The 19,520-nt window shown below is 42.6% G+C and overlaps 1 protein-coding gene across 2 annotated transcripts in view; it reads right to left on the reverse strand.

Moving 5' to 3' along the window:
- The window catches only part of LOC122553898 (tau-tubulin kinase 2-like), a 308,413-nt gene that overhangs the window by 115,445 nt on the left and 173,448 nt on the right, over positions 1-19,520 (reverse strand). For both annotated transcript variants that reach the window (XM_043698390.1, XM_043698389.1), the window contains exons 8-9: positions 9,678-9,770; positions 6,093-6,218 (exon numbers count right to left, since the gene is read on the reverse strand). In XM_043698390.1, coding sequence (XP_043554325.1) covers positions 6,093-6,218; positions 9,678-9,770 — 219 coding nt within the window. The remainder of the gene's footprint in view (positions 1-6,092; positions 6,219-9,677; positions 9,771-19,520) is intronic.

Genomic DNA, 19,520 nt, shown 5'->3' on the forward strand with positions numbered 1-19,520 from the left:
CTCTTGCCTTGAAGCTTACTTTTCCAGGCCACACATCCTAAGTCATGCCTCACAGCATCATAATTTCCCTGCCCCCATCTATAACTCTTGCCCTGTAGTGCACACTTGTCCCTCTCCATCACTAGAGTAAAAGTCACCGAATTGTGGTCACTGTCCCCAAAGTGCTCACCTACCTCTAATTCTAACACCTGACCTGGTTCATTACCCAGAACCAAATCGATTGTATTATCGACCCCCTAATAATCAGCAGGAAATCTCACTTCTCTGTAAGAATAATAGGGTGGTTTTGACAGGGGATTTTAGCTTTCCAAACAAACATTGGGACTGGCATAGTTTTAAGGGTTCAGATGGAGAGGAATTTGTTGAGTGTACAAGATGATTTTCTGATTCAATATGTGGATGTACCGACAAGAGAAGCTGTTAAACTTGACCTACTCTTGGGAAATAAGGCAGGGCAGGTGACTGAGGTGTCAGTGGGGGAGCACTTTGTGGCCAGTGACCATAATTCTATTAGTTTTAAAGTAGTGATGTAAAAGGATGGACCAAATCTAAAAGTGGAAGTTCTAAATTGGAGGAAGACCAATTTTGACAATAATAGGCAAGAACTTTCAAAAGTTGATTGGGGGAAGACGTTCACAAGTAAAAGTACGGCTGCAAAATAAAAACCCTTCTAAAATTCGAATTTAGAATGAATTTAACAATCAAGTTTACAATTACTGTCCAAAAGCAGTATTCTTAGATATTTGTAGAATCCCTACAGTGTGGAAACAGGCCCTTTGGCCCAACACGTCCACACCAACCCTCCAAAGAGTAACCCACCCAGACCCAACTCCCCTACCTTATTATCCTATATTTACCCCTTTTAAAGGCATCTAACCTACACACCCCTGAACACTGTGGGCAATTTAGCATGACCAATTCATCCAACCTGCACATCTTTGGATTGCGGGAGGAAACCGGAGCATCTGCAAGAAACCCACGCAGACACAGGGAGAGTGTGCAAACTCCACACAGACAGTAGCCCAAGGTTGGAACCTAACCTGGGTCCCTGGTGCTGTGAGGCGGCAGTGCTAACCACTGAGCCACCGTGCCGCCCAGCATGTTCCCGTTAGATTGAAAGGCAAGATAGGTAGGTGTAGGGAATGCTGGATGAAATTGAGGTTCAGGTTAAGAAAAAGGAAGCATATGTTAAGTACAGACAGCAGAGATTGAGTAAATCCTTAGAAGAGTGTAAGGCAGTAGGAGTATACTAAAGAGGGAAATCAAGAGGACAAAGATGGGACATGAGATAGCTTTGGCAAACAAAGGAGAATCCAAGGGGATTTTATAAATATATTAAGGATAACAGGGCAACCAGGTAGTGAACAGAGCCCATCAAAAGCAGCCTATGTGTGGAGCCGCATGAGATGGGGGAAGATACTAAACGAGTACTTTGCATCAGTGTTTACTGCGGAGAAGGACATGGAAGATAGAATGTGGGGAAATAGATGGTGATATCTTGAAAAACGTCCATATTACAGAAGAGATGGTGCTGGCTAACTTATAACGCATGAAAGTGGATAAATCCCCAGGACCTGATCTCTGTGGAAAGCGAGGGAAGTGATTGCTGGGCCTCTTGCTGAGATATTTGGATCATCGATAGTCACAGATGAGGTGCCAGAAGACTGGAGGTTGGCTAACATGGTGCCACTATTTAAGAAAGGTGGTAAGGACAAGCCAGGGAACTATAGACCAGTGAGCCTGACGTCAGTGGTGGGTAAGTTGTTGGAGGGAATCCTGAGGGACAGGATATACATGGTTGGAAAGGCAAGGACTGGTTAGGGATAGTCAACGGTGGCGGCACGGTGGCACAGTGGTTAGCGCTGCTGCCTCACAGCGCCAGAGACCCGGGTTCAATTCCCGCCTCAGGCGACTGACTGTGTGGACTTTGCACGTTCTCCTCGTGTCTGCGTGGGTTTCCTCCGGGTGCTCCGGTTTCCTCCCACAGTCCAAAGATGTGCAGGTCAGGTGAATTGGCCATGCTAAATTGTCTATAGTGTCAGGTAAGGGGTAAATGTAGGGGTATGGGTGGTTTGCGCTTCGGCGGGTCGGTGTGGACTTGTTGGGCCGAAGGGCCTGTTTCCACACTGTAAAGTAATCTAATCTAATCTAATCTAAAACATGGCTTTGTACGTGGGAAATCATGTCTCACGAACTTGATTGAGCTTTTTTGAAAAAGTAACAAAGAGGATTGATGTGGGCAGAGCAGTGGACGTGATCTACATGGGCTTCAATAAGGCGTTCAACAAAGTTCCCCTTGGTAGACTGGTTAGCAAGGTTAGATCTCATGGAATAAAGGGAGGACTAGCCATTTGGATACAGAACTGGCTCAAAGGTAGAAGACAGAGGGTGGTGGAAGACAGTTGCTTTTCAGACTGGAGGCCTGTGGCCAGTGGTGTGCCAGAAGGATCGGTGCCAGGTACACTGCTTTGAACATAGGAGATTTACTTGTGACACCAAAATTGGAGGTGTAGTGGTCAGCGAAGAAGGTTACCTCAGAGTACAAGAGGATCTTGAGCAAACGGGCCAAATGGCCGAGGAGTGGCAGATGGAGTTTAATTTAGATAAATGTGTGAGGTGCTGCATTTTGGAAAGGCAAATCAGAGCAGGACTCATACACTTAATGGTAGGGGCCTGGGGAGTGTTGTTGTAACAAAGAGGCCTTGGAGTGCAAGTTCATAGTTTCTTTAAAGTAGAGTCGCAAGTAGATAGGATAGTGAAGGCAGCACGTATGTGAAGTACGCTTTCGTTTATTGGTCAGAGCACTGAGTATAGAGCTTGAAGGTCATGTTGCAACTGTACAGGACATTGGTTGGACCACTTTTGGAATATTGTGAGCAATTCTGGTCTCTCTCCTATCAGAAGGATGTTATGAAACTTGAAAGGGTACAGAAAAGATTCACAAGCATGTTGCCAGGATTGGAGGATTTGAGCTATAGGGAGAGGCTGAGTAGGTTGGGGTTGTCTTCTCTGGAGCTTCGAAGGCTGACCTTATAGAGGTTTATAAAATCATGAGAGGCATGGATAGAGTAAATAGACAAGGTAGTTTTCCTGGCATGGGGGAGCCCAGAACTACAGGGCATAGGTTTAAGGAGCGAGGGGAAAAATTTAAAAGGGACCTGGGGGCAACTTTCTCATGCAGAGGGTGGTACATGTATGGAATGAGCTGCCTGAGGAAATGGAGGAGGCTGGTACAATTACATTTAAAAGGCATCTGGATGGGTATATTCATAGGAAAGGTTTAAAGGGATATGGGCCAAGTGCTGGCAAATGGGACCAGATTAGGTTAGAATACCTGGTCCAAATGGACAAGTTGGACTGAAAGGTCTGTTTCTGTGCTGTACATATTTACATGGCATTTTTCATCCACCTTTTATTCTAAATTAGAACTGGATCTGAGTTTAAAAAGGATTTCAAAAAGGATAATCACACAGCAAAAATCACAAGAGATCAAAGTACAGCACATGAGGGCCCCACCTCACATCTGAATAGGTCTTCATTCGATACACCGAATGCCCGAGTTCTCTGTTACAACCTTTGCTTCTGATTTTAAAAAAAGACTGCCCAGATGTGTCTCTTTCAAAATGGCAACTTAGGTCTGATTCATGTGGTAAGACCATCCAGAATAGGTGGTTGATTCAATCACCCCCCCAGATGCCCACTTTCAAGATGGCACTAACATAAAATAATTGGTCCATTTAATATATTCCTGTGTATTTCTGCATATTTAAACAGGATAAGAACAAGAAACATTAAATAAATGGAGAGCTCAATAGACAGTGCAGGAAAGCATACTAGGAGCAGCAGCAGCCATAGCTGAAAATAAGGGGTCATCTGGTGAAGCCATCAAACAGGACTAACTACATACCAAACAGCATAAGTAGCAAGTGATAGGCACAGGTAAGTGATCCTACAAACAACAGATCAGATGTAAGCTCTTCAGTCCTACCACATCCAGTCATGAACAAATCAACAACTCACTGAATGAGAAGGCTCCAATGAGAAGGCTTCTCACTGAATGAGAAGGCTCCACTTCCTCAATGGTGGAAGAGCTCAACACATCAGTGCAAAAAGGTAAAGCTGAAGTATTCGCAGCAATCTTCAGCCAGAAGTGTTAATAGCGTCACAGATGAGTCTTCAACCAATTCAATTCACTCCACGTGGTATCAAGAAACGGTTGGAGGCACTGGACACTGTGAAGACTATGGACTCTGACAATATTCTGACAATGGCACTGAAGGCCTGTGTTTCAGAACTTTCTGTTCCCTTGGCCATGTTCTTCCAGTCATTACTAAACTGACATCTATCAGACAATTGCCAGATAGGCTCTGTACTCAAAAACAGGACAAATCCAACCTGACCAATTACTAACCCATCAGTTTACTCTCAATCATCAGTAAAGTGATGGAAGGTATCATCAACAGTGCTATCAAGCAGCACCTGCTCAGCAACAACCTCTCTGCGATGCCCAGTTTGGGTTCTGCCAGAGCTACTCAGCTCCTGACCGCATTACAGCCTTGATTCAAACATGGACAAAAGAGCCGAATTCCAGAAGTGAGGTGAGAATGACAGCCCTTGAAAGCAAGGATACTTTCAACCAAGTATGGCATCAAGGAAGCCTAGCAAACTCAAATCAATGAGTATCGGGGCAACTCTTCACTGGTTGGAATCATACTTGGCAGATACTAAGATTGTCGTGGTTGCTGGAGGTCAGTCATCTCAGCTTGGGTTTCTTAGTATGATGTCACAAGCACAACCATCTTCAGCTTCTTCATCAATGATCTTCCCAACAGCTTAAGATCAGAAGTGGGGATGTTTGCTAATGATTGCACAGTTTTCAGCACCATTCCTAACTCCTCAGATACTGAAACAGTCCATCTTCAAATGCATCAAGATCTGGACAATATCCAGGCTTGGCCAGAAAAATGCCAGACAATGAATATCTCCAATTAGAGACGATCTAGCCACTGCCTCTTGAGATTCAATGCTGTTATGACCACTGAATCCTCCATTATCAACATCCTTAGGGTTACCATTGACCAGAAACTCAACTAGACTCGTCATATAAACACAGTGGCCACAAGAGCAGATCAGAGGCGAGGAATACTGCAGCATGTAACTCATCTCCTTACTCTCCAGAGCTTTTCCATCATCTACAAGGCACAAGTCAGAAGTGTGTTGGAATATTGCCCACTTGCCTGCGTGCAGCTGCATTAACACTCAAGCAGCTTGACACAAATCAGGACAAAGCAGCCTGCTTGATTAGTACCAGATCCACTCTCTCTATAATCTATGCTCAGTATTATCTACAAGATGCATTGTGGAAATTCAAAGATCCTTAAACAGCACCTTCCAACCCACGACCATTTCCATCCTGGAAGCACAAGGACAGCAGATATATGGGGACATCAGCTCCAAGTTTCCCTCCAAGCTACTCACCACCCTGAATTGGAAATATGTCATTATTCTTTCACAGTTGCTGGATCCTGGAATTCTCCACCTAAGAGCATTCATTGTTGGTTAAACCTCAGCACATGGACCGCACTGCTTCAAGACAACTCACCACCACCTTCTCAAAAGATGACTAGGAATGGGCAATAAATGTTGACCCAGCCAGGGTCGCCCACATCCCATGAGTGAATTTAAAAAAACCTTTAGCAGTTCATTGATGCAGCTGTACAAGTAAATATTAACATGGTATAATAGAACATTACATCTCCACTTATTCATTTTTTTTAGTTGAAGGGATAGGAGGTAGAGCATTTCCACTATATGATATGGGTATCAAATTTGTGATGATAGGCTTCATGAATAGTTTACACATTCGTTACACAGCATACAAAGGAAGCTTGCTCACGGCAAGTTCCTAATCTCAGTTGAACTCAGGAGAAGACATGGATCTATACTATTTCAGTCAATAAACACTGGAGGCCACAGGAAGCAGTGTTACTCTTCAAATATCTTCCAAAAACTAGGTGAAGTAAAGCAGACTTTTCAAAATTAACTCTGGACCTGGACTTATTATGGGTCTGTATAAGACTATATTCATTTACCTGGTAATCTGGTTTTGTGAAATAATCCAAACAAAGAACATGTTCCAGAAATAAAGCAAACTCTTGGGGGAGATGCTTCAACATAAGGCGGTGATCATATTTTTCTTTTATCAGACCTACTTGCTCCTGTAAACACAGAACACAAATAGCAGGGACACATGTTTAATCCAATTAACCATGCTAAGGTCATAAATATCAGCTACAGTATCTTCGGTACATCAATTAATTACAGGTGACAGCCAATTAATAACTCAAGATCAGCAACAAAAAGAAAGCTGCTTATGCACCATGGTTTTATAATGTTAGTCAGTGACTCTTTTATTTAGTATCTCACGATAAAAGGTTTCACAGCAATGGCTCACAAGGTAGCATTCGTAAATCCCATTCAGAAAATTTGTAGATTCAAGCTACACACCAGGAACCCAAGGTCTGAAGGCTGACACTGCTAGGCCTAGTACTGAAATGTTGCACTGATGCAGGTGATGGGTTTCAAATGCTCGATTTAACTGCTCTTTGAGGAGGCTGGAGAAGTGGGTAGCAGGTGAAAGACATTATGACACTTGTTACAAGAGGGGTGGAGTTATTCCCCCATCCAGCCCAATGTTCATGACTCATCCATCACCATTTAAACAGTTTATTCACTGTGTATCACACCTGCACACACATACCATAGGTGCTGGGAGAAAAAAATAAGCACTACCGCAGTTAGGCGGTAGTGTGGGGGGAAAAAAAAAGTTTAAAGAGTTTATCTGGTTAAAATCACACTGCTGTTTGAGAGAACTGGCTGTAAATTGGCTGCTTTATTTCCACATCACAACCAAGATTCACCATTACTTGTATAAGTGTGTGAACATTAATGAGCAACATTTCTTTTGGGATGCACAAAACTGTTAATCATAGAATCCCTCCAGTGCGGAAGCAGGCCATTCAGCCCATCGAGTACACACCAACCCTCAGAAATGCATCCCCCCAGACCTACCCCATCCCTGTGAGAATGCATTTCCCATGGCGAATCCACTTAGTTTGTACATCCCTAGATACTATGGGGAATTTAGCATGGCCAAACCATCAATTTAGCATGGCACATCTTTGGACTGTGGGAAGAAGTCAGAGCACCTCCAGGAAACCCACACAGACATGGGGAGAATATGCAAACTCTACACAGACAGCTGCCTAAGGGTGGAATTAAACCCACAGCTGTGAGGCAACAGTGCTAACCACTGAGCCACTGTGCAGAGATTATGCAGAGTATCAGGCTAATCATGCAATCAAACAGAAATTAGATGAAATAATTACAATAGTAATCATACTTCAAAAAGTACTCTATTTTTTGTAAAGTGCTTGGACATCTTGAATCATAGAATCCCTACAGAGCAGAAGGAAGCCATTTTGCAGACTGCTATTGCATCCCAGAAGCTGGTATTTCCCATGGCTAATCATTCCAGCCTACACATTCCTGAACACTATAGACAATTTCAGTTTGTCAATCCACTTAATCTACATATCCTTGGCCTGTGGGAGGAAACCAAAGGAAACCCAACCAGACACTGGGAGAACAAACAAATCCACACAGTTGCCAGAGGGTGGAATCAAACCCAGGTCCCTGGTGCTGTTAAGGAGCAATGCTGGCCACTGAGCTACTGTGCTCCCAGCTTGAAGGCATGGGAGCTACTGCTCAAACAAGTCATCTGTGGGTTTTTTTTCCAAAAAATATTTTTACAGTCTCTGCTGTTTTCCCTTATCATGAGCCACTTTTTAACTCCCTCCAACTGAAAGAGCTCTTAAATATGTGCAATCTTTGAGATTTGCAGCTCAGGTTGAGGTTCTGGTTGTAAGTTTGCTCGCTGAGCTGGAAAGTTTGTTTTCATCATCATACTAGGTAACATCATCATTGAGCCTCCAGTGAGGTGCTGGTGGTATATCCCACTTTCTATTTATATAAATTGGTTTAAGGTGTGCAATATCGTTTCCAGTTCTTTTTCTCAGAGGATGCTAGATATGGTCCAAATCGATGTGTATATTGATGGAGTTCTGGTTAGAATGCCAGTCCTCTAGGCATTCTCGTGCGTGTCTGTGTTTAGCTTGTCCTAGGATGGATGTGTTGTCCCAGTCAGAGTGGTGTCCTCCTTCGTCTGTATGTCATGGGAAACCAACACCATCCGACTGAGCACCATCTGCAAACAACTGTACTTCCTGCACAAATACCTCAGGAATCAGGTATTACTTAAATGTCTTAAATACAAATGACATAACACCAGTGCCAACCGGAGGCTCACTGATGATGTTACCCAGTATGGTGTGTTACAACATGGGGTAAACTCTCTGTTAATTTAAACCAGCTTTTCAACTCTCGAAAATACAGTACCCCTTATATCTTCATAATGGGTGACAAAACATCTGAAAACAAACCTTCCAGCTCATCGAGCAAACTTACAACCAGAGCCCTTAAATATTTTGGAAATTACAACTATTTTGCTTTTCTTTCCTCATCTGGTGGTATTAGCTTTGTAGCTTGGTGGATGGTAAATTCTTCACCTTTCTTTTTAATGGAATACCAAAAGGAAATTCAAAACAAGCTAATTGCAAAATCTTTCTTGCAATTTGGAAGAGATTTGAGCTTTTGTGAATCCGAATAATAAATAAAAGTCTAAGACATGCAGTTTTTTTTTAACCAGCTATTCCCTTTAGGGTCATAGCTTCTCCCCCAGAAATACAAGCATCAATGCATTCTAAGGAACCCAAGGCCTTCACACTAAACACCAGTTTCTTCAAGCTTCATCTTAAGTTTATTACTTTAACCACTTTCCATATAAAAAGGCACCGCAATTTTCAAAAATTGTCCAAAAATGTAATCTGTCTTTCCATCATCAAAATGATATTCTACTCCCATTATTCTAGCCTTCTAACTACTGTTAACCATTTCATTTTTGATATTCCTAAGCACTTTAGCTCATTTGGTGCATTCATATGATTCTTCCCTAATAGTCTAATTATATTCCTTTCCTCGCTAATGGAAAAGTCCACAGCTAACCTAACAGTACAACCCATATTTCTTTCTCTCAGGTGATTCAAACGTTTACACAGTATGTGGGTTAAGACCCAAAAGTGCCAGGTTTAGCCCCAGTCTTTGTTCATTAACGAACTCAGCTGGTTAGCAACGCAAATACTATAACTGGCTGTAGTTTAGGATTTATCTTGAGTTCTGAGAATTACTTGAGGGTTAGAAAAGAACAGATTGCTTATATGAATATCAGCAGGTGCAAGTCTGCTGTTATTACTGGACTCTTCAACCTCAGTCTCATGAATCTTTAATCAAACCTTACTAATACAGATGGCTTCTACTGATGAAAGGCACTGAGAGACATGCAAGCCCTGCAGTAAAAATATCAGACCAACTACAAAGAATCTGATGCGATCATCAGCTAAAATGTTCTCAGCTAGCCCAACATGTGCTGATGTCGCATTTTGTGTTCTTGCTTCCACTTATATCATTGTGAAGGCAATTAATTGAATGGAAATCATTATAGTATTTCAGTCATCGAATGAATTCTACTCTGTGCTTCAGTTTAGTGTTTTAAAAAATACCTTGTCCTTTATCTTCCTCCATGGTAGTTGCCCAACCACAAACTCCACCAACATGTAAAACAAGGACCAAAGGTCATCGTGTCGGCCCATTTCCTGGTTTAAAAATAAAACACAGATCTGTAAGCATAAGGAATTCAAAATTTATCAGAATGCTGGAAAAACCACATCATCAGTTTTTATAATGTAAGAGAAACGGACCAGCAAAAGATAAAGCCTATTTACAAGTTATTTCACTGTTTAAGTATTCATGAAAACAAAAGCACACATTATCCTCAGCTTCATAAACTAAATTTAAAGTGGTCTTTGGTACCAACCATGCTGCAATAATCTCATCAGTTACAGGAACTTGGAAGTTCTTCCAATAGCAAACATTAAACATAAAAAGAAAATACTGGCCAGGTTTGTCAGTTTGGAGAGCTACAGCTGCACATTTTAGGCTCCCACAGCGTCTTCCCCCAAGGCTCCAACTCAGTTGCTATAGAAACAATTTGCACCAGGATAAAGCATAATCACATCTGGCACTGCACAGTGGAATAGAGGGACCAGTGGGACAAACAAAATTCAAAAATGCAGTAAAATAATTTAAATTGGATTAAAAATGGAAATCTTTTAAAGCATAAATTAATAGCACTGGAACAGTTAAATAATTTTATTGAAACAAATACATTTCAGTTTTACAAATTTCCCATTCTATTTACTTATTTAACTCAAACAAATGTTGTAAATGTAGATAGTGCAGATAAATTAGGAATAGAGGCACTAGCATCACCAACTAGCAAGCATGTCATATTTTTCCTTTGGTTAGTTTACAAATTTAACCATGAGACGTGACTTGGGGTACAAGAGAACCTTCATCCGGGTGCATTTTCATTCAATTCATAAACAACTTAAATTTATTTAGCATGGATAAGCACATGGATGATGATGAGATAGTGTAGGGGGACGAGCTGAGAATTGTTCACAGGTTGACGCAACATTGAGGGCCGAAGGCCCTGCTCTGCGCTGTATTGTTCTAAGTCAACGTAATAATATCATAAATCTTGAATAATCAGTTATTGATGGCTATCTTGACTGATACATGATTACAGGAGAAAGTGAGGACTGCAGATGCTGGAAATCAGAGTCAAGAGTGTGTTACTGGAAAAGCACAGCCAGTCAGGCACTATCCAAGGAGCAGGAGAATCAATGTTTCGGGCATAAGCCTTTCATCAGGAATGAGGCTTGTGGGCCGGGACTGAGAGATAAATGAGAGGGGGGTGGGGTTTGGGGGAGGTAGCTGGAAAAACGATAGGTGGATGAAGGTGAGGGAGAAGGTGATAGGTCACGGGGGCAGTGATGGACTGGTCCGGAGGGTGGTGTTGAGTTGGAGGCTTGGGACTGGGATAGTGTGAGGGGAGGGGAAATGAGGAAGCTGTTGAAATCCACATTTATCCTGTGTGGCTGCATAGTCCCAAGGCGTAACACGAGGCGTTCCTCCTCCAGGCGTCGGGTGGTAATGGTTTGGTGGTCGAGGCGGCCCAGGACCTGCATGTCCTTGACGGAGTAGGAGGGGGAGTTGAAGTATTCAGCCATGGGGCGGTGGGGTTGGTGGGTGGGTGTCCCAGAGATATTCTCTGAAACGATCGGCAAGAAGGCATCCTGTCTCCCCAATGTACAGGAGTCCACATCAGGAGCAACAGATGCAGTAGATGATATTGGGAGAGATGCAAGTGAATTTCTGACGGATGTGGAAGGATCCCTTGAGGTTAGACGGAGGTGAGGGGAGTGGCGTGGGCGCAGGTTTTGCACTTTCTGCGGTGGCAGGGAAAGATGCCAGTTGTGGGGTATGGGTTGATGGGGGATGTGGATCTGATGGTGGAGTCACGGAGGAAATGGTCTTTTCGGAACGCTGATAGGGCTGGGGAGGAAAATATATCTCTGATGGTGGGATCCATTTGGAGGTGGTGGAAGTGGCGGAGGATGATGTGTTGTTGGACAGGGGTGAGGGGAATGGTGTGGGCGCAGGTTTTGCGCTTCCTGCGGCACTGGACGGAGGTGAGGGGAGTGGTGGTGTGACCTTGGGACCCTGCAACCACACAGGATAAATGTGGATTTCAACAGCTTCCTCATTTCCCCTACCCTGACACTATCCCAGTCCCAAGCTTCCAACTCAGCACTGCCCTCCAGACCCGTCCATCACTGCCCCCTCTGACCCATCACCTTCTCCCTCACCTTCATCCACCTATTGCTTTTCCAGCTACCTCCCCCCAACCCTACCCCCTTCCCATTTATCTCTCAGCCCTGACCCACATTCCTGAATAAGGGCTTGTGCCCGAAAGGTCGATTCTCCTGCTCCTTGGATGCTGGCTGACCTGCTGTGCTTTTCCAGCACCACACACTTGACTCTGATACATGATTATGTAGGTACCATGAAGTAGTTCTGTGGCTGTGCAAGACTTGTCTGTTCCCAAAGTTTCTATGGTGCTTCACAGTAGGATTATCTAACAAAATATGATGCCAATGTGTTCAGCAGACCCTCGACTTGACAATTACATCTACTCAGGGTCATTAGCATGTGTCCTGAGGGAATAGACCAACTCTCAACCCACAAACCTTTGAGCACACAGGAGGAATGTCCCATTGGATGTCAAGACCTGGAATGCACAATTTGCTTCCTTTCCTTCTTTTCCACCGCAGTAACACCTCATTATTAAGTCCTTTGGACTCAAAGCTTGATTCAACTTGAGGCTTGACTCAAAGCTTGAGGCCACATTGGATTTGGTATGGATAATGAACCAGGCCAGCTGTTAGATTTAGAGGTAAGTGAACACTTTGGGGATAGTGACCACAATTTGGTTACATTTACTTTAGTGATGGAAAGAGATAGGCATATACGGCAGGGGTAGGAGTTATAACAGGGGGAAAGGCAATTGAAATGTGGAGCTTGTTCAAGGAACATCTACTGCTTGTCCTAGATAAGTATGTACCTGCCAGACAGGGAGGAAATGGTTGAGCGAGGGAACTGTGGTTCACTAAAGAAAAGTGGAATCTCTTGTCAAGAGGAAGGAGGCTTATGTAAAAATGAGACATGAAGGTTCAGTTAGGACGCTTGAGTGTTACAGGTTAGCCAGGAAGAGCCTAAAGAGAGAGCTAAGAAGAGCCAGGATGGGACATGAGAAGTCTTTGGCAGGTAGGATCAAAGAAAACCCTAAAGCTTTCCATAGGTATGTCAGGAATAAAAGAATGACTAGGGTAAGATTAGGGCCTGTCAAGGACAATAGTGGGAAGTTGTGTGTGAAGTCCGAAGAGATAGGAGAGGTGCTTAATGAACATTTATCGTCAGTATTCACACTGGAAAATGACAACACTGTTGAGGAGAATACTGAGATACAGGCTATTAGACTAGATTGGACTGAAGTTCATAAGGAGGTGTTAGCAATTCTGCAAAGTGTGGAAATAGGTAAGTCCCCTGGACTGGATGGGATTTAACCTAGGATTCTCTGGGAAGCTAGGTAGGAGATTGCAGAACCTTTGGCTTTGTTCTCTATGTCAACAATGTCTACAGGAATAGTGCCAGAAGACTGGAGGATAGCAAATTTTATCCCTTGTTCAAGAAGGGGAGTAGAGACAACCCTGGTAAGTTTAGACCAGTGAGCCTTACTCCTGTTGTGGAAAAAGTTTTGGAAAGGATTATAAGATGGAATTTATAATCATTTAGCTGGAATAATTTGATTAGGGATAGTCAACATGGTTCTGTGAAGGGTAGGTTGTGCCTTACAAACCTTATTGAGTTCTTCGAGAAGGTGACCAAACAGGTGGATGAGGGTAAAGAAGTTGATGTGATATATATGGATTTCAGTGAAACGTTTGATAAGGTTCCCCATGGTAGTGTGGATAAGTAGAGAGATTTATGTGTCCATGTAATAGATCCCAGAAAGTTGCCACGCATGTTGATAGGGTTGTTCAGATGGTGCACTGTGTGTTAGCTTTTATTGGTAGAGGAACTGAGTTTTGGAGCCATGAGGTCATACTGCAACTGTAAAAAAATTCTGGCACAGTTGCAATTGGAGTATTGCATACAGTTCTGGTCACTGCATTATAGGAAGGAAGTGGAAGCTTTGGAAAAGGGGCAGAGGAGATTTACCAGAATGTTGCCTGGTATGGATGGAAATTCTTATGAGGAAAGGCTGAGGAACTGGAAGCTGTTTTCGCTGGAGAGAAGGTGGTTAACAGGTGACTTAATGGAGACATACATGATGATTAGAGGATTAGAAAGGGTGGACAGCGACAGCCTTTTTCCTTGGATGGTGATGGCTATCAGAAGGGGACATAGATTTAAACTGTGGGGTGATAGATATAGGAGCGATGTCAGAGGTATGTTCTTTACTCAGAGAGTACTAAATGTGTGGAACGCCCTGCCTGCAACAGGAGTGGACTCACCTACATTAAGGGCATTTAAATTGTCATTGGATAAACATATGGATGATAATGGAATAGTATAGATTAGATGGACTTTAGCTTGGTTTCACAGGTCAGCACACCATCGAGGGCTGAAGGGCCTGTACTGCTCTATAATGTTCAATATTCTACGTTCAGCTTGATGGACAAGTCACATTTTAAGAATCAGTAGCAAGCATTACAAGTTATTAATGTGCTACTAATACTATTGAGGCTATGGTCCAAAAGATTATCAAAAAATTGATATAACTGTGTTTCCACGACTGAAAGATTAAAATTTGAAAATCAAATATTACTTTTAAGTTGATCTTATAAGATACAACAAAGCAACATTCTTCACATTCTAAAAATCTAAATCATTAATCAAACTCAAGACTTCATATACCAGGTAGGTTTAAAGATTCACCAAAGACTCTGAGTATCTGCATAAATTACGGTAGCTATCTATGCCAATCAGGATAGTTCAGATGTTGACACATGGTATCAATCAGGGGAGGTAACTAAACTTGCAGTGGGAAGAACTATCAGTCAAGAGGCTCACTGCTGATCTCACCGCAGGAGGCAGGACAGGTTAACAAAACTATTGATAAACCATATGGGGTCCTGGGTTTTATAAACAAAGTAATAGAATATAAGAGTATGAAAGCAATGCTAAATCTACAAAAATCAAATTTTGCACCAGTTAATGCATTGTGTCCAATTAGTTCATGTTTTAGGATGGGCATGAAGAGTACAGAAGAGATATACCCAAACAATTCCAGGGATGTGGTATAGCAGTTATAATAGCTTTGACAATGCAAAGATGGTCAAATATAGTGTTAATCACTTCAGCAAAAATTTTTTCTTCAGAGATGCTCTGACACCTCCCTGGACAGCAGCTCTGTGAACATTTTCTGAACAACATTTATGAAGCAACAGAGCCTCAAGAGGATTTGCCGCATTTGAACCAACCATTTTCGTGGATTGCAGCTGTTTTTCCAAACTCCAAAAGAATAATTGACCAATGGCAGTTCTGTAACAAGGAACTTTTTCAGTGCAGAAGGTAATACCCTCAAGTCTTTAATAGAATAAGATCAATACTCCATGGACCAAACATGTCAATAAGGCTCAACATCTGGTCTTGCGCAGATGCAGACTCAGATTACTGTTCAGTGTACCATGAATGAAACTGGATTATCTGCCTGATTCTACTCTGGGTAGAAATGGAATGACCACGGAGTTTTCAAACTGACAAAGAGACAATGCTCAAGAGTTTGACTCTGCGTGTCACTCCATAGGCAACACTACCTCTGTTCCAGGCAGCTTACATGACATGGCACAACAAAGCTATGTTTATACATGTGCAGGTCACTGTGCCACCATAGTAGAGTCAGAGTCATAGAGATATACAGCACAGAAACAGACACTTTGGTCCGACTTATCCTTGCCAACCAAATATTCTAAATTAATCTAGTCCCAATTGCTAGCACCTGGCCAATATCCCTCTAAACCCTTCCTATTCATATACCCATCCAGATACCTTTTAAATGCTGTAATTGCACCAACCTGCACCACTTCCTCTGGCAGCTCATTCCATACTCGTACCACCCTCTGCATGAAAAAGTTGCCCTTTAGGTCGCTTTTAAATTTTTTCCCCTCTCACCATAAACCTATGCCCTCTTGTTCTGGACTTCCCCAACCCAAGGAAAAGACCTTGTCTATTTGCCCTATCCACGCCCCTCATGATTTTATAAAACTCTAAGGTCACACCTCAGGGAAAACAGCCCCAGCCTGTTCAGCCTCTATAACTCCCTATAACTCATAACTCTTCAACCCTGGCTATATCCTTGTAAATCTTTTCTGAAAGCTTTCAAGTTTCATAAAATCCTTCGGATAGGAAGGAGACCAGAATTGCACGCAATATTCCAACAGTGGCCTAACCAATGTCCTGTACAGTCAACATGACCTTCCAACTCCTGTACTCAATACTCTGACCAATAAACACCTTCTTCACTATCCTATCTACCTGCAACTCCACTTTCAAGGAGTGTGAACCTGCACTCCAAGGCCTCTGTTCAACAACACTCCCCAGGACCCTACCAATAAGTGTACAAGTCCTGCTCTGATTTGCCTTTCCAAAATGCAGCACCTCGCATTTATCTAAATTAAACTCAGTCTGCCTCGGCCCATTGGCCCATCTGGTCCAGATCCTGTTGTAATCTGAGGTAACTCTTTGCTGTCCACTACACCTCCAATTTTGGTGTCATCTGCAAACTTTACTAATTTACCTCCTATGTTCACATCCAAATTATTTACGTAAATGACAAAAAGCAGTGGACACAGCACCGATCCTTGTGGCACACCACTGGCCACAGGCCTCCAGTCTGAAAATCAACTGTCCACCATCACCCTCTGTCTTCTAGCTTTGAGCTAGCTCTGTACCCAAGTGGCTGTTCTCCCTGCATTCCATGTGATCTAACCTTGCTAACTAATCTACCAGGAGGAATCTTGTCAAATGCCTTACTGAAGTCCATGTGGATCACGTCCATCGTTCTGCCCTCATCCTCTTCATTACTTCTTCACTTGATTGTAGGAACAAAGAGGATTGTTGAGAGCAATCAGGTTAGTGAGACATGATTTCCCAAGCACCAAACCATGTTGACTATCTCTAATCAGTCCTTGCCTATCCAAATATATGTAAATCCTGTCCCTCAGGCTTCCCTCTAACAAGTGTCTACCACCAATGTCAGGCTCACTGGTCTATAGCCCTTCCGAGCTTCTGCTTATCATATTTTTTTATAAATTCCTATTTTAAAAATTTTACTTTTACAAAAGGAAAGAACGAATTATAAAAATACAAAAATACAGAAAAATAGAAAATGTGGCACTATTATACTACATTAACATTAACAATAAACTACCGATTACTGTACGGATACAATAATCTCATATTTACTTAACCCAAATTAAAATATACTTGATGTAAATAAAATGAAATTAAACTAAATTACAACTGCATTAAATTAAATTATATTACAGTACTCCACTCGCTCCACTTCCACTGTTGCCGCCCATGGGAGCAACAGTTATTATAGCTCCCCCCCCCCCCCCCCCAACTCCGGAGTCCGCAGACCACCAAATATGGCCCTCACTGTTATATAAAGGCCCTAATCAGTATCGCCAATAGGTCCGTGTCTATATAATTTAAAAAGGGCTGCCATGTGTTATAAAATTGTTCTGTTTCTTGGTGCACCACACTTGTCAGATAATCTTGGGGGACATAGTCCATCACAAGTCTGCGCTACCCCACTTTTTTTCTCTCTGTTATCTAGTTCATGATGATGTTCTTCCTCGCACAATATGTCAGAATGTTAAATATCCTCTTCCCGTGCACACCCAGAGAGAGCAGATTCCACAGTCTCAAAAGAAAGGATACCAGATCAATCTTAACTTCAATTCCCAGTAACTTCTCCAGCTCATTCACTATGGCACCCCAGTATCCATGAATCTTGTACCAGGTCCAACAGCAATGTGTAAGGGTGCCTATGCTAATTTTACATTTGGGACATCCTGGAGAAGATCATTTCTTAAACTTTGCTCACCTCTCTGGTGCCGAATAGGCCCTGTGAAGGATCTTCAATTGCATATCTTGTGCTTTATTGCATATTGAGATTTTCTTTACATTCTCCCACATCTCTTCCCATGATTCTGACAAAATTTCTTCTTCTAGCTCGATTCCAAATCCCACAGAGTTTCTCCATATCCCCCAATGCGCTCCCTCTCTGCAAATGATATATGGTACTAACCGAGAGAGCGCCCCCACATTGGAGCACTCTTCTTTCTATGTCCAACTTGAAGGATTGTGCCTTGGTCATGGTCTTCTGTATATAATCCCTGACTTGGAAATATCAGAAAACGTCCTCACCTGTTGCATTATCCTCCATGCTTTCACTGTATTTAAGATAATTGGACTTTCACAATGCTCAGATCTGATCCTGTCCATAACCAGTAAATTGACCAGGGGACACCTTGCCTGCGAGGCCTCAACATTAAGCCATATCGACCTAGAGTCCTTACGCACCCAGCAGGGCACAAATTTTGTATCTCTTCAGGTTTGGGAGATCCATCTCCCCATATCCTACAGAAGTTGCAGCTTGGTAAATTTAATTAGGGGGCACCAATGGCACCAAATAAAGGATCCAGGCCAGCTGGTAAACCTCCACAGCACCTGTCTGGGTAACAGCAACGAGAGCATCCTCATAGGATAGAATAGCCAAGGAAGAACATTCATTTTAAATCAGGGCTATGCGGCATAGTCATAATAATGGTAGCCCCTCCCACTGCTGCAAGCCCTGCTTTATCCTCTCAAATAATTGCACAAACTTAGCTCCATACAGCTGATGGAAGGTAGGAGTAATAAAAATTCCCAGTAGAGAAAACCTTTCTGCGACCACCAAAAAGGAAATTATGTTCCACCCTCCAGCTCTGGCACTTCCACCAATCCTTCCACAGGTATGACTTCCGAATTTGTAAAATTTATCCTGCATTCTGAAAAACTGCCAAATAATTTTATGTTTTGTATTAGTCGGGGTACAGACATCTTACCACCTTTCTTAAATAGTGGCACCAAGTTAGCCAACCTTGAGTCTTCCGGCACCTCACCTGTGACTCTCTATGATACAAATATCTCAGCAAGAGACTGAACAGGGAAAGCAGATGAACTCAGGGCATGGTTAGCTTCCCACAGATTTCTCTGGTACACCTGATCAGGTCCTGGGGATTTATCCACCTTTACATGTTTTAAACACATACAGCACCAGCTCCACCTAATATGGACATTTTTCAAGATGTCACCATCTATTTCCCCACATTCTGAATCTTCCAGGTCCTTCTCCACAGTAAACACTGATGCAACATACATGTTTAGTATCTCCCTAATCTCCTGCAGTTCTACACAGAGGCTGCCTTGCTGATCTTTGAGGAGCCCTATTCAATCATTAGTTACCCTTTGGTCCTTAATATATTTAGGTAATTCCTTTGGATTCTCCTTAACCCTGTTTGTCAAATCTATCTCGTGTCTTCTTTTTGTCTCTGAAGTGTACTCCTACTGCTTTTATACCCTAAGGATTCACTTGATCTCTGCCATCTATGCCTGACATACGTTTCCTTCTTTTTCTTGACCAAAACCTCAATTTCTCTAGTCAACCAGCGTTCCCCGCACTTACCAGCCTTTCATTTCACCCTGTTTCTGGATTCTTGTTATCTCATTTCTGAATGCTTCCCATTTTTCAGCTGTCCCTTTGCCTGCGACCGTCCACACCCAATCAGCTTTTGAAAGTTTTGCCTAATACTATCAAAATTGGCCTTCCTCCAGTTTCGAACTTGAACTTTTAGATCTTGTCTATCCTTTTCCATCACTATTTTAAA

This window comes from Chiloscyllium plagiosum, chromosome 10, assembly GCF_004010195.1.
Source record: "Chiloscyllium plagiosum isolate BGI_BamShark_2017 chromosome 10, ASM401019v2, whole genome shotgun sequence".
In the NCBI taxonomy this organism is placed as follows: domain Eukaryota; kingdom Metazoa; phylum Chordata; class Chondrichthyes; order Orectolobiformes; family Hemiscylliidae; genus Chiloscyllium; species Chiloscyllium plagiosum.